The sequence below is a fragment of the Oxyura jamaicensis genome, chromosome 5 (assembly GCF_011077185.1).
Source record: "Oxyura jamaicensis isolate SHBP4307 breed ruddy duck chromosome 5, BPBGC_Ojam_1.0, whole genome shotgun sequence".
NCBI lineage: Eukaryota > Metazoa > Chordata > Aves > Anseriformes > Anatidae > Oxyura > Oxyura jamaicensis.
Genome location: NC_048897.1, coordinates 62,495,473 through 62,511,215, shown reverse-complemented (window position 1 = coordinate 62,511,215; position 15,743 = coordinate 62,495,473). Strand labels below are relative to the sequence as shown.

The window sequence follows — 15,743 nt, the reverse complement described above, 5'->3', positions numbered from 1 at the left end:
TATCCCTTTCTCCTAGTCATCTGAATTATGAGTCATGCCCACTGAAAGCGGAAGGTGTATATGTGAACAAAGCAGATGCGTGTGTTTGTGGAGATTTATTGTATGGTTTACTTAGCTCTTGCTTACTGACATTTCCCATTTAGGGCCAAGAAATTTGATTATTTGGCAAGTCCATCTACCTATTACCTCAGTGACAAATTGGCCGTGACTGTTAAACTATAAAATCTCAAACTGTTAAATCTGTTGAAGTTTCCTATGACTCCAACTTTCACCTACCACTAAAAGACTGGCTACCTTTGTTTTGTTTAACATAGAAATCAAGAAAACCTCACCAAATGTGTGCTTAGCACAGCCAATATGTAAAGATGGCTCTCATGTTCAAGCCTCCCTGCTGTTCATAGGTTCCTTTACATGCAGGATGTCTTGCCATGGATAGGTCAGCTAAAAGCACATGCAGCTTCCAAACCCAGAAAGCAAACCTGAAATTAGATCTGTACAGACAGGCTTTTGGAGCTCAAATAGCAAGCGTCCTTTTTGGATCTGATTGCAAGCCCTGGGCCGCAGTCGATAATGTTTTTACCACAGCCTCACAGAAATTTAAAATGTGCTCTGAATGAAGGGAATCCTACGCTTAAGAAAAAAAAAAAAAAAAAAAACGCTTAAGTACACGCATATAAAACTATCCCTTCTATGACGGTGACAGAACTCACACTCTAGGCCTCTAGAACTGGGGGTTCGGTGATGGTTGAAGCACAGGAACAAACAGGGAAGGAGAGAGACAGCCAAGCTGCCGCCATTAACCGGGTACGCCAGTTGCGCAAAGTTCCCTTTTCCCCCCTACGCCCGACCGCCACCTATGCGGCGTAAATGCTTTCGCGAATACCGGTGCTGCACTGCGGCGATGGCACGGTTCAACCAAACTCGCTCCCTCCTCCTCCCACTTGGACGTTGAGGCCTCCCCCTTCCTCCGTTGTGATTGGCAGGGCAGGCGGAGCCCTTCGCGGCGATTGGCGGCCATTGGTGGGAGGTGGGGTAGGTTGCGTGAAGGGTAATAAAGTTAGTGGGGCCGGCTCGGTGCGCGCTAGACGCGGCGGCGAGGCGGCTCTCTATGGAGGTTGAGGAGGGAAGTGTCGGGCGGTTGCTGCTCCTGCTGTGGTGACTCGGAGACTCGCCCTGCCCCGCGCGCTCCCCCCTTCCCCTCCCCGGCCCCGGTCCCCGGCTCCCCTCCCCTCCCCCCCTTCTCTCGCCTTTTCCCCTGCCCTCGCCAGCCGCCGGGACCCGGGGAAGCTGACAAGGCCTGAGGGAAGGTGAGGATTTCGGGCGCGGTGGGAGAGCGGCTTGGGCTTGGGCGCTGGGGGGGGAGCTGGGACCGCTGCGGCTGTCGCTTAAAATGGCGGCGGCCCGAAATGGCCGCCATTTTCTCGTCGGTGTCTTGTCGATTTCTGCCGCACAAAATGGCGGCTCGGGTCGGCGGCAGCGTTGGCTATCGGCGCCCGGGCTGCCGTGGGTGCTGAGCGGAGGAGGGGAGGCGGAGGGCTGCGGAGGGGCAGCGGGGGGAAGCCGAGCAGCGGCGTTAGAGATTGGAGCCGCTTATCTGCAGCGAGGGAGGTCGGGTCGGGTAACTGTCGCGGGGGTTCGCAGGGAAGCGGGCACTGCGGTGCCCGGGGGGCTGCGGGCTCCTGCGGGAGCCGCATTGCCCGGGGGGTTGTTCTGCGGTCGGGGGTGGGAGGACATCGGTACGTAGCTACCTGCGACTTAAGTTTTCTTTTTTTTTTTCCTTTTGCTTTTTGCCCCCTTTTTTTTTTTCTTTTCCTTTTTTCGTGTGCCGCGGACGGGGGAATGGGGGAGCGGATTACGGAGAAGCCGTTCTGCCGGCGGCACCTTCGCTTCCCTCGCTCGGGTGGGAGGTGGCTGTGCGGGGAGATAGCGGCTCCTCGCCCCCTTTCTCCGGGGGCCCGGGCCACGTATGGGGGGCGCCCTTTTCCGGCGGCGAGGGAGCGGGGCCCGCTCCGCTCCCTGGTGCAGAACAAAGAGCCGGCCGGGCCCCTGGCGCCGCCTGAGCCTGGAAACGGGCGGCGCCCGGCGCGGGTGGGGGAAGGGGGAGGCGGCTCGCCGCGCCCGGAGCCGCCGGCTCCATGCGGCAGGGCAGCGCCTGCCGCCTGCGGGGGGCGCCCCCGCTTTCCTCGCGCTCCCGCAGCCCTTTTGTTCGCGGCGGCCATGTTGGGAGCGGAGCGCCCGTTCCTGTCGGCCTCGGCTGCGCCCTGAGGGGCCCGTCTCGGCAAGGCCGCGGCTGTGCGTGCCGTCACGGTGTAGCCGAGCGGCCGGGGACGGGGCCTCAGGGTGCCCGTGATTTTTCCGGGCTTCCCGGGCGTCATCAAGTTTCTGCTACGTAAGCAGTGCGATGAAATATTTTCCTGCTCGTCTTGCAGGATAAAATTTGAGGTGGGGAAGAGCAGTTCTTTTATTTTTTTTTGGCGGTGGTGTTGGCTGTTGGGGTTTAGATATAAAATACAGCCTTTCCGCTATGTTAAATGTGCGTTCTGTGCCGTCCTACTCCTTGCCTTCAAACGTGACTACTTTATCTTGGCACGATTAAAATTTAATTTGTAAGGTATATCAATAAAGAACTCTTCCAGTTCTGTTGTATGAGCAATGAAAATTATTTCCTTGCTTTTGGGAGGTTGACACGGTAAAAGCTTGTTGAGGCATTTGCACTTTCAGTCCCTGATTCCTTTCAGTCTTTGATCCTTTCTTCCCCCCATTTGGAAAACATGGGTAACCTGATGAAATGGGCTTTCCCGTGGGCGGGAATTGTTATAAGATGGATACTATGATTGCTAGTAAAACAACCATAATGTGAATACTTGATTTGTCTTTCTAGGTTTTGTTTTTCCCCACCCCCGTCAATTTAATTTTATTCTTTTGAAGATTCTTTGTTGTCAAGCCGCCAAAGTGGAGAGTGCGATTGCAGAAGGGGGTGCTTCTCGTTTCAGGTACTAACACTTCTTTCAGTAAATGAGTATTTGCAGCGGAAACTCTATTATGAGTGTATTTTAAATATGTTTTCTTGAGTTGGCAGTAATTATTGCCACTACTGACATGTAATGGAGAACGTTGGTATTTTGAACTTATGCAAACTCTATGATTTGTTTTTTTAACAGTGCTTCTTCAGGCGGAGGAGGTGGTAGGGGTGCACCTCAGCACTATCCCAAGACTGCCAGCAACAGGTATGTTCTCGTGTTTTTTGAATTGTTATCTTCTAAAGGCAGAGGATAGATGATGGTGAATAAAGAGTTGAAAATAATTTATTTTTAAACTTGTGCAAAGAATACTGTTGAGTTTGTTACTGTCCTTCAGTCTGTGGCAAGGTACGATACCTATTTTAAAAAAAAGCCTGCCATGATACGGTGATGTGAGGTGTACGGAGCATTTCATGTGTTTAACTTAAAAGGTTTAGAGGAAGGGTTTTAGTGTTTTGGGGTGGGGTTTGAGTTTTTTTTTTTTAATTGTTAAATGAAGGCTTTACTGTACAACATACGTGTTGTGTTGATGGGGTAGGTGCATGCTTTTGGTAAAAGTAAATGTAGTAATAGTATATTTAAGACAATACTGGAAGGCCAGTTCTTGAAATTGCTTCTGCTTATACAATCTTATTTTTCAAAATTTTACAGCGAGTTCCTGGGGAAAACCCCAGGGCAAAACGCTCAGAAATGGATTCCTTCACGAAGCACTAGACGAGATGACGACTCCACAAACGACAAAGAACGACATGATGCAATCTTCAGGAAAGTAAGAGGGTAAGTTTTGTGGAAGATGCTTTTCCTTACTATTACGTTTAGCAAGATACTAATAGCGAGTTGAAATAGAGGAAGAAGTGCATGTCTTGAGTTCTGCAGGGGGTTGAGGAGACTTCTTTAGAAGGAATGAAGCAGAAATGGATACCGCACACAGCAAGAATTTGCTGTTGCTGGCCTAAGAAGCAAATCTTCTGAGAGAATTAATCCTTGGGAGGACACCTTTCGTTCTTAAAATAAAAGTAAAAATTGGGCTTTCCTTTTCTGCTTAATAGACCAACTAGTAAAGGTAAACTTAGGTTTAAAATTACTTGTGGTTATAAAATTTGTAATAGGGATTTTTGTTTCTGTTTGTTCCTCTTCAGCATACTAAATAAGCTTACTCCTGAAAAGTTTGACAAGCTATGCCTTGAGCTCCTCAATGTGGGTGTAGAGTCTAAGCTCATCCTAAAAGGGGTCATACTGCTGGTAAGCTGGCAGCTTTTGTTCTTTTACAACTTTTCTTGCATGTCAAGAATAAAGAGGTTGACTTTTATTGATGAGATACAGAAGTAACATAGCTGATCTGATGTTTGATAATCCAACCACGTAGAAATGTTAACTCCTGTGTGGAAGGGATATACTGGTGAGGAAATAAGAGTTAATGCTCTATCATGCTGTTTATAAGTCTTGAGAATCACTAAATGATACTGGAGAATTTTTTATTTTAATCTTGAGGCTCTAGTTCACAGGGTTCATTTCCCTGACCTGACCTCCTTCCCCTTTCCTCTCACTGTTGAACAAGTCTTAGTGTTCTGGGAAAGCTACCATAGGTTTGTACACAGCTGTTTGCACAAGTTGATAGCATCATACTGTTTTATTCAATCTGAGATCAAATGGGCTTCAGTGTTGTGATGAGTAAATTCAAACTTGTCCCTTTGCTTAGTGATTATGGAAGCTCTTTAGCATGCACTAGCTTTTTTACGTTGCTTCAGCATTAAGAATCATTTGTTAAGCATGCAGAAATAACGGATTTTATTTCGCAGAATGGAAAAGAATAGTTAGATGTTATAGATCATGTAGAGTGGTAGGATCTTGAGTGTCTTGCATCCCATTTCGTAATAAACTTGCATCCTGCTACATGTTACCTTACTCTAAATATGTTTATTTAGATCGTAGACAAAGCCCTTGAAGAGCCCAAGTATAGCTCACTGTATGCTCAACTATGTCTGCGACTGGCAGAAGATGCACCCAACTTTGATGGCCCATCTGCAGAGAGTCATCCAGGACAGAAGCAAAGCACAGTGAGTATTTCTTTGGCTGTAGAATGATAAACTGTGCTGGCACGTTTAGTTGCATAGATGAGCTTAACTATTTTTGTTGTTTTTGTAGACATTCAGACGCCTCCTAATATCTAAACTTCAAGATGAATTTGAAAACCGAACCAGAAATGTTGATAGTAAGCTTTAAAACCAATTTAATATGGAATTTACTTCTCATTTCATTTCACAGCCGTGTTAAATAGGATTCTTTGTTTTCTAGTCTATGATAAGCATGATGGTCCCCTCCTCCCTGAGGAGGAGGAACAGAGAGCCATTGCCAAGATCAAGATGCTGGGGAACATCAAATTCATTGGAGAACTTGGCAAGCTTGATCTTATTCATGAATCTATCCTTCATAAGTGCATCAAAACAGTAAGTATTTGGGTTGGGTGTGGGCTAAAAGCAAGATAGTATTTCTAACTAAAAATACAATATTTATGTTGTTGGGGGAATCTTTGACCATAAAAATCAGTGTTTACTGTCAATTTATACCACTATTAGAAAGAAACAGCCTTCTGGTGTGATTAAAAACAGAAAATCTGGCTTTGTTTAAAGCCATGGGAATTGTTTCCAAGTGATATCTTAATCTGGCCTAGATAGAAATACTGCAGGTAGTTCAAAGTACATGGACTTACGAGTAATAAGTGCTTCACTTAGCAGTTTTTAATGAAGTTTATTTGTCTTCAGAATAACGTGATGTGTTTCTGCATGTCCTGCTATACACATTTGTTGTTTGCTATAAATGGTCATTTCTATTATGCTGAAATGTTTTAATTCCCTTTTAATGTTTCAGCTTTTGGAAAAGAAGAAGAGAGTCCAACTCAAAGATATGGGGGAGGATTTGGAGTGCCTCTGTCAGATAATGAGGACAGTAGGACCTAGATTAGACCATGCAAAAGCCAAGGTATGTATGTATCCACTGCGGTCTTCAAAGTAGTTTTTAAAAGCCTTTCCAGAAGGCTGTTGGGGTATTATTATGCTGTCACAAAAACGAAGAATCAGATTTTTCTAACTGCTGTTTGAAGATACATCAGTCCTCATTTGCAACGTCACTTCTTTTTTTTCCCCCCCTCCAGTCCTTAATGGATCAGTACTTTGCCCGTATGCGCTCCTTGATGTCAAGTAAGGAATTGCCAGCAAGGATTCGTTTCCTGCTGCAGGTATAGTGATAAAATGACGTTACTGCTTTTTTTCTCACCAAGTTGTCTTGACTCTTTGCCTAATAATCCATTATGTTCCAAGGATACTGTGGAGTTGAGAGAACACAACTGGGTTCCTCGCAAAGCTTTTCTTGACAATGGACCAAAGACTATCAATCAAATCCGTCAAGATGCAGTAAAAGTAAGTGTTCAGTGTAAAATTCCGTGCTTTGCTTCTGCTTACGTGTGGTAGAGGAAGTTCTTAGACTGTTCAGTCCATGGCACAAAACTCATCTTTGGCCACGTATAAGTAGTTCTCTTAGTGAAATGTGACAGTAAGGGCTTATGGGTTAAAATCACAAAGACTTACAGTTTAGATCTAAAAACTTTTAACTCCATAAGGACTATTACTCCAAACTGACCAAAACAGTAATTCCTGTTTTAAAGGATCTGGGAGTTTTTATTCCTGCTCCTATGTCTCAAGGGATGAGAAGCGACTTCTTTCTGGAGGGACCCTTTATGCCACCCAGGATGAAACTTGACAGGGACCCACTTGGAGGGCTTGCTGATATGTTTGGACAAATGCCAGGTATGCAGAAACTACAGGGCTGATGCTGGTGATCGCAACTGTACTGTATTGAAAACAAGAACAACAAAAAATGTTTTTCGTCTTCTAACAATAGGTAGCGGAATTGGTACTGGTCCAGGGGTTATTCAGGATAGATTTTCACCCACCATGGGACGCCATCGTTCAAACCAACTTTTCAATGGCCATGGGGGTCACCTCATGCCTTCTGCTCAATCCCAGTTTGGAGAACTAGGCAAATCTTTTCTGAAAAGTCAGGTAAGGAAGAACATAGAGTGACTTGAGCATGTTAGAAGCTCTTCTACAGATGCATATGTTACGGATTATAGCATACTTGTGTTGAAAGACTTCTTCAGATTAGTCTGATATGATCTGATGCTCAGCTGATGCAAGAACTCTAAACCATTTCTTAAAATAGTGCAAGAGATGCAAGGAATACACTTTTTTTTTAACTGCAAGAAAAGGTGCATGTGGCTTTGGTGGGTCAGAATGGTGTGTTTTTTTTTATTTATTTAAAAATTAGCCCTGTTTTTAGGGATAGGTGCTACTCTCCCACCACCCCTGCTCCTTCTTTCTCCCTTCCTGGCAAATAGAATCTTTGTTCCTCTGGTCCCTCTGGTACTACTTACCATATGATGTACACCACTCCATCATCTGCACTTCTTTCTCTATATCTCCCTTTCTGAAATAGGGGCAAAGCCAGCTCTACCATAACCAGAATCAGGGACTCTTATCCCAGCAACAAGGACAGTCGAAGGATATGCCACCTCGGTTTTCTAAGAAAGGACAGCTTAATGCAGATGAGGTACATTACATGCCTACATTACTTAAAGCCTATTCTAAATATTGCCCAATGATTATAGCAAGACGCGTTATTATGAGGACTAATGCTGGAACTCTTTCTTCTACTTCTCTTCTTCCTCCTACTTTGCCCCTTCCTCTTTCACCTTACCCCTCACTTTCCTTAGGGTATCCAGCGTCCCATGAGCAAGACTGAGATATGAGGGCAATTTCTTGGGGTATCCTTCCCTTTTCCCCACACCTCCCCAAGAACACTACTCTGACATCAGTTCCCATGCATCATATTGATAACAATACATTTTAATGAAAACTTTACAAGATCCTAAACTTTAGAAGCTCTGAAGTGATGGACCAGGCTAAATTCCTTTTTTTTAAGGAACTGGCTAGTAGGCAAAATGTCAAATGCCAAGTAAACTGCGTTGTTATTTCCTGTAGGTGTTACAAGAAATACATGTATCCTGATTTCTGAGTGATTGGCAGAGTTTCATCTTAGCCATAAAACTTGACAGCAAACATGCTAAATATCTTCTTGGGTCTGTAACATGCTGCATCTAAAAGGAGCAATTCCAGATCTTAATACAGATGGGACTTTAAAAAAACAAAAAAACAAAACAAACAAAAAAAAAAAAAAAAAAAAAAAAAAAAAGTAACTTGCAGCAAGCTGTGTGATTCACTGAGTCATGTCATGTTTTTGGGGGTGTTTCAGTACATATGTGGCTTAGTCTGGACTTGAATGTTACATTTTAGTAAGTGGAAATTCATGCTTCAGTGGGGTGAGTTGGCGTGAGTCCATGGCTGTGTAGTTCTTGGTAAAAGTATTTGAAACAGTTTGAGGTTTTTCTGACTGTTCACAGATTAGCCTGAGACCTGCTCAGTCTTTTCTAATGAATAAAAACCAAGTGCCAAAGCTTCAGCCCCAGATAACTATGATTCCTCCCAGTGCTCAACCACCACGCACTCAGACGCCACCTTTGGGACAGGTAAATATATGTACTGTATGTTAACTAAATCTAGTTTGATTATACTTTCTGCATGTGTGTAAAACTTGGGCTACTTTCTAGCATGCGAAGGGAGGGGGGCAGGTTTTCACAACACAGAGCAGCATGTATGGAAAAGAACATCTGAAGACATTAATTTGACACTTGTTTATACATATTTGATATTAAACTTGATAAAATTTTCTTTGAAGTATATACAACATTGTACTTCAAAGAAACAACTTCTGGTACTGTCTCTTTTCAGCCTCCTCAACTTGGTCTTAAAACAAATCCACCACTTATACAAGAAAAGCCTGCAAAGACCATCAAGAAACCACCGCCTTCTAAGGAAGAGCTACTTAAGCAAACTGTATGTTAAATATATTACACAGCTTTTTTAAAAAAAAAAAAAAAAAAAAAACTTAAAATGTATGCGTGTCTAACTATCACTTAATCTGTAGGAAGCTGTTGTGACCGAGTATCTGAACAATGGAAATGCTAATGATGCTGTCAATACTGTGAGAGAAATGAGAGCTCCAAAACACTTCATTCCTGAGATGCTGAGCAAAGTGATCATTCAATCCCTAGATCGATCAGATGAAGACAAAGAGAAAGCAAGTACTTTAATCAGCTTACTCAAACAGGAGGGAATAGCCACGAGTGACAACTTCATGCAGGTACTGTGGTCTAATAGCTTCCCAGTCCTTGTTACTTGGCTGTTGGTGATGTCTAGCTTAGATAAAGGCAGTTCAATTTTAAGTCTTGCTGATTTAAGGAAATTGAAGTAGGGTATAATCTTCTGAGAGGTACAATAAGCAATGAAAAAGGAAATGCAGGTATGGCATTTCAGAAGCAGGGAACCTCTCAGCAAATGACTTTAATAGGAGAAGAAAGAAATCGCGCTCCTATGTAGTGAGAGTACTGATACAAGAACAAAGTTGCTTCACTGTTCGAACTTCTGTCTTTACTGTTTTGTAGGCATTCCTGAATGTATTGGACCAGTGCCCTAAATTGGAGGTGGACATCCCATTGGTGAAATCTTACTTAGCACAGTTTGCAGCCCGTGCCATTATTTCAGAACTGGTGAGCATTTCCGAACTGGCTCAACCGCTGGAAAGTGGCACCCATTTCCCTCTCTTCCTGCTTTGCCTTCAGCAGTTAGCTAAGTTACAAGATCGTGAATGGCTAACAGAATTGTTCCAACAAAGCAAAGTGAATATGCAGAAAATGTTACCAGGTAAGAGTCATCATGTAACTGTTACGATACTTAATATTACTGTGAGAGAGAATTTTTCTTCAAGTGTTTTGCACCAGAGTAAAATAGTACAGTTATTTCAATGCAATCAGCTCTCATGACACTTAATGAGGATGGTGTTTCTAACAGGTTTTCATGAATAGCAGCACTTAGGTGTATCTTATTTATTTGGCAGAAATCGACCAGAACAAGGACCGCATGCTGGAGATCTTAGAAGGGAAGGGACTTAGCTTCTTATTCCCACTTCTGAAACTGGAGAAGGAATTGCTAAAGCAAATAAAATTGGATCCATCCCCTCAAGCCATCTATAAGTGGATTAAAGATAACATTTCACCCAAACTTCATGTAGATAAAGGATTTGTGAATATATTGATGACCAGGTGAGATGGTGTCCTGATGTAATTCAGGCACATGTTTTGTCAAGCTACCAATAAACAGTTAACTGTACAGAATAAGGGTATACGTTGAGACAGGTCTGAAAGTTACTCTAGCTGGACTTCCTCTCTTAACACCAGTTATATGGGGAAAGAGCAGTAGGTCTCTCCAGGTTTGTGTCAGTGGGAAGTGCTTTGCTTGGGGAGGAGGAACGTAGAACAGAGTGTTTCTAAAATGTTTCAGAGCCTTAATAGAAGCGTAACTAGGATCTTGTGGTGGGGTCAACTATAATGCTAAATGTGCTATGCATGCATGTAACTGCTGTAATAAGCAGAATACTTAAGAAACAATTCCACCATTTTTAGTAATAGATAAAATCTAGCTGGCATATCTTAATTTGAAGATACTTTTTTTTTTGTCCAGTTTCTTGCAGTATATTTCTAGTGAAGTAAACCCACCTAGTGACGAATCAGATTCTTCATCTGCTCCATCAAAAGAGCAACTAGAGCAGGAAAAACAACTGCTTCTTTCCTTCAAGCCAGTAATGCAGAAGTTCCTCCACGACCATGTTGATCTGCAAGTGAGTGCTTTATATGCACTCCAGGTGCACTGCTACAACAGTAACTTTCCAAAAGGTATGTGCATTATCTCAACAAAACATAACTACTGTGCTTGTCTCCATGATTTTCAGGCTTGTTTCTACATTTCTTACAGTCAAGTAAGCTGTTCAAATTATAAACCTAACAGTGTAAATTGTATACTTCATAGGCATGTTACTGCGCTTCTTTGTTCATTTCTATGATATGGAGATCATTGAAGAAGAAGCCTTTTTGGCATGGAAAGAAGATATTACTCAAGAGTTTCCAGGGAAAGGCAAAGCTTTATTCCAGGTAAACTTGATAGTAGCTCTGTTTCTTGTGGTACCTGCCAATAAGTCCTTTTTCTTCACTTAGCACATACATATAACTCTAAGCTGAAATGCTTTCAAAATGAGCTGGGGGATGGGGAGGAGTAGTCTGCAGACTTGCATAGAGGGGAAACAATTTGTTGCCTTCAACCAGTTTTATGTAACTGCAGGTGAACCAATGGCTAACCTGGCTGGAAACTGCTGAAGAAGAAGAATCTGAAGAAGAAGCTGACTAAAGAACCAGCCAAAGCCTTAAAAATTGTGCAAACATACTGTTGCTATGATGTTAAACTGCATTTGACCTAACCACTGCGAAAATTCATTCCGCTGTAATGTTTCACAATATTTAAAGCAGATGTATGTCAATAGGATATCTTCTGCAAAAGGTTTTTGTAGTATGTCTTAATAGTCTACAATAAAAATATTTTAGAGTATCTTTAATGTTTAGATAACAGTGTATTAGCAGCATGCAATAATTACATCATAAGTTCTCGAGCAGAAGCAGTCTGTTGCAAGGGTCTTCTTTGCTGCCAGTTATCATAGGCTGTTTTTAAGTTAGAAAACTGAATAGCAACACTGAATACTGTAGAAATGCACTTTGCTCAGTGTAATACTTGAGTTGTTGCAATATTTGATTATCCATTTGGTTGTTACAGAGAATCCTTAACTGTAATCGATGGTTGTTGCCGTAATAGTATATTGCCTGTATTTCTACCTCTAGTAATGGGCTTTATGTGCTAGATTTTAATATCCTTGAGCCTGGGCAAGTGCACAAGTCTTTTTAAAAGAAACAATTTACTTGCACAAAAACTGATCAGATGGAGAGATGAATTAATGCCCTTTGGAAGAGGTTTTTGCGGGTGTGAAACATGACAATGGTGAAAAATTGGAATTGGTCCCTCTATTATAGTATTGAAATTGAGTCTACTTAATTTATCGAGACATGTTCATGCCCTGATTTTATATACTTGTATCCATCAATAAACATTGTGATACTTGACTTGTTTCTGAATGTCTCCCAGTAGGAAAAACTTTGACAAGTAATTTACTTGCTGAAAGAAACATCAGTAGGAGCTGACTTAGCCTGGGACCAGCTCATAATAAATCTGTCTTAATGTATGAATGAAATTCAAAAAGTCACAGACAAGATTAGACACTGCAGTTTTACTACGACAGGAGGGAAGTTAAGAGATTCTGCTGAAGAAATAGTACGAGCTTGCCTTGTGGTCCAATGTATTCTTTATCAGTGAGTAATTTTGCTTTTTTTTAACTTCCTAATGCTGTAAACTTTTCCAGGTCACATGCATGTTTTTTTTTTAAGTGGCACAGATGATTAGTTGCCTGTTTTTCAAGTAATCAAATTGGCAAAAAAAAAAGTTTAATGTTACTGTATAGGCTTGAAGTGTCATCTATTAAATACTCTCAAAATACTTCCTAGAACTTTGTCCCTAGTGAGATTTTTTTTCCTCATTGGTATTCACGATTTAACTGTCAAAAGGTGGTATGTTTGTAATGGCAAAACACTGACTTTTTGCCAGTGCCAGAAGTTCTGTGGACTGCATAATCTCTTCTGCATAACAGAAGATTAAAATGGAACATGAGAAACAACTTCAGATCTTAAACCATCTTGCTTTGAGGGGAAAAATAGTTTGCAGTTGTGCACTTTACAAGCCCTGTGACTAGGGGAGTGGGTGTTGTTCTTACTGTTTTTGCTGGCAATTTGCTGTGAAAGGTAGGCTTCCTAACCTGCAGCTAAAAATAGCGTCCTCTCTTACCACTTCCAACTTAGATTCCTTCAAGTTTTTTCAGGTGGTGGCTCACTGAGGACACCGGTATGAGATGTGTACAGTCTGTAGCCCAGTATATTAAGGTACTGTGCTGTAAACCAGGTCATACCTGTAAGTTAATTTGAATTGCTACCCAAAATTCCTTGAACACTTCAACATTTCCTGTCTGCATTTTGATAGAGCAGCACACAGCTAGTAGTAAACATGAGAGCAGACTGGATTCCAGCTCAACTAAGAGAAAAAAGTATGAAGTAAGGCAGCTTGAGGTAAGGGAGCCGGCTGCTTTTGATGTAACTGACTTCTGTGTAATAGTGGTGATAGTTCCATCTTTGAAGTTTTTAGTAGAACATGCTGCTTCCCAGTCATGTTAGCTTTCATAAATTGGAAGCTATTCTGTATTTCTTATTTGTAGAGGAGTATTACCAGTGCTAGATGTACAGGAGCAGCAATACTCATTTTGCTTCATGTCATTTTTCAGATAGAGATGGTCATTAAGTGTTTGTCCTTGCATCATAAAGTTCAAGCAGTCAAATAACTGCTATGGGATAGTAAACATGGAAAATACACTTCAATTCTCGTTCCTTTATGTTCAGCTGTTTATTTCAGCTGATAGTTGAGTGGTGCATGGCCCTGTAATGTACTACCTTCTGTTTTAGTTGTAGGTTACTGGATAAACAATACATTCAATCCTAAGTGCTGCAAAGCCGAACCCAGGAGCTGTGAGCACAGTCCTAATTTCCAACTATAAATGTACTGTAGAGGTGAGACAGGTGATGCTATATAGGAGGTGCAAGTAAAACAATTCTTAGTTAAATCTTACGGAACAGAATCAGAACCTGCCACTAACTTTCACCAAACTTTTCTGGAGAAGGTCAAACTGGCACATGCAGACTGAGTAGCATGAATAAGCCTTGTATTCTTGCCCAGTCTTCAGTCTAATTACTGTGTTCTTAAATAGCTGTGCATGGAGACTTCTTGGTGTCTTCTTTTGTTGTAATTAGTTGCAGATTAGATGAGGTAAAATCACTTTGGATGCCCTGATTTCTGCTAGAGAAGAATAAAACTCTTAAGAACAATACATACCAACCACATCTTTGAAAAATATGGAAAGGATTATTTTCTGTACAAAATACCCTTAATTCTGAAACTACTCCATTGGGAAACATGCTGTTAGCATGCATATAGTCTCTTCAGACTGGCATGAAAAAGGCTCTTGAAACTGCAGTCTTACTCAAAATGTTATTTCTACAGATCAGGAAAAAGAGCATCTTGTTCTTAATCTACTTCTTTCTATTATTTGACTGCTTAGTGCAGTCAGTTTGGTAAAAGGGATAGGTGCTCTGTTCATCTAACTTTTGTGTGACAGCTCTGAAGAACATTGTGTTTTCAGTGTAATTAACATACTCCATTTGAAATAGTCCAATAGGACCATGAAAGTCCACGAAAAGCATAGTCCTTTAAATGAATTGATCTGTATTAGATTTAAAGATCTGTGCAAGAGAAGTTACTGCTTGCTTAGTGAAAATGTTCACCTTTTCTAAGAAGTAGCAAGTATTAGAGCTGGACTGCTGTTTATTTTTACCAGTACCAAAGGCAACACAGTCTCTTCTTTAAGTTGCACTCTGACCCTGGCACTCACTTATGTTTTGACTTTTGACGAAAGTGTTCTAATAAAAGTTTCCAAGCATCAGAACATCTTTAGGACTTTGCACAGTTGTTGTGTTGTTGTTGATTTTTGTTTTTAATGAGAAAAACTGCAAGCAGCAACCTTGTGTTGTGGAGACAAGGTTGGGAACAGAAGAGAATTCTGGTTGAGAATGTGAGTTGACTCGCGAGCTTTTGGCACAGAATCTTCCATCTGCCTACTATTTAGAGTTGAAAGTTTTAGTGGTTTCTGTAAAGTCTAAGGCTGCATCTGGAACATTAATATAATTTAGGCTAGCTGCTGCAGTGACTGATAAAAGTTAAGTTTATGGCTAGTTCAAATTAGTTCATGCCTTTGATATCAGTTACCACACAGCTGGTGTAGCATCTGAAGGGAAAGCCTGCTTTTACCTGTACCTGGACAAACAAACCTACATTTATTAACATTTGCTTGCTTCGCTGCTTTTTTTTTTTTTTTTCCAAGTACTACTCAGATGGCCTTTCCCGTGGCAAACAAATGTGTTGGAGTGTTCTTGTTGTGTGGTGTGTGTTTGGAAAGTGCAATGCCATTAACGTCATGTATTCCCCTAACCTAGAATAAATTGGGTGAAGGACTGATGAGGTGGAGGTTAGTATCATGAAAGTTGATGAACAGGAAGCCTAGCTTTTAGAATGTTCTTAGTGTTCCGCTCTGTCTTCTGCCTCATCCCCTTTAGGGTAGGGAATTTTGCACTGTTCCTTTGAAGTTTATCCAACTTCGCTTTCTGGATAATGTTAACAAGGGAAGGGTGAGGTGGGGCACAATACCTTAATGAACGCCTCCTGAAACAAGGGTGACAGTGCATTTAGGAGGGAATTAGTAAGAAATACATTGCCCCCTTCTGGGAGCAGAGGGGGCATGCTGTAGAGGAAAAGAAATGTGGTGATGCATGCCAGCTTACGTTGACGTAACACAGAACTGGTATAAGTGTATGCTGTTTAAAACATGGTCTGTGCTCAAGTATGTTTGGAACACTATCACTCTTCGTTATCATTGAAGAGGGATGCACAGTACACACACATGAGTTTTGTAGGGTTGCTTAAGTTGAAATGAATGCAAATGAATCTTAAAGCCAGTGAATTCATACAGTTATAAGTTGAACCAACATGGAAGAAGGAAATTAAGAGTGAGTTTAGT

General features: G+C 41.7%; 1 protein-coding gene and 1 non-coding gene across 2 annotated transcripts; both read left to right on the top strand.

Annotated features, from left to right (window-relative positions):
* Positions 1-2,135: 2,135 nt before the first annotated feature.
* On the top strand, positions 2,136-12,572 carry EIF4G2 (eukaryotic translation initiation factor 4 gamma 2). Its single transcript, XM_035327656.1, has 22 exons — positions 2,136-2,292; positions 2,882-2,993; positions 3,162-3,227; positions 3,672-3,797; positions 4,160-4,262; positions 4,946-5,077; positions 5,166-5,232; positions 5,316-5,467; positions 5,889-5,999; positions 6,172-6,255; positions 6,338-6,436; positions 6,682-6,823; positions 6,918-7,078; positions 7,512-7,625; positions 8,476-8,601; positions 8,864-8,968; positions 9,060-9,275; positions 9,577-9,835; positions 10,029-10,233; positions 10,652-10,863; positions 10,997-11,118; positions 11,306-12,572. Exons 1-22 carry the CDS (start codon positions 2,136-2,138, stop codon positions 11,369-11,371), a joined length of 2,937 nt encoding a protein of 978 aa, XP_035183547.1. The 3' UTR covers positions 11,372-12,572.
* Positions 7,667-7,830, top strand: LOC118168720. The gene has a single exon (XR_004751758.1). It is a non-coding gene; the product is annotated as a small nucleolar RNA SNORD97 (small nucleolar RNA).
* Positions 12,573-15,743: the final 3,171 nt, after the last annotated feature.

Coding starts and splice junctions, on each gene's coding strand:
- EIF4G2 (XM_035327656.1), top strand. CDS start 2,136: ATGCGGCAGGGCAGCGCCTGCCGCCTGCGGGGGGCGCCCCCGCTTTCC. Junction 2,293..2,881: donor GTCTCGGCAAGGCCGCGGCT/GTGCGTGCCGTC, acceptor TTGTCTTTCTAG/GTTTTGTTTTTCCCCACCCC. Junction 3,228..3,671: donor CCCAAGACTGCCAGCAACAG/GTATGTTCTCGT, acceptor AAAATTTTACAG/CGAGTTCCTGGGGAAAACCC.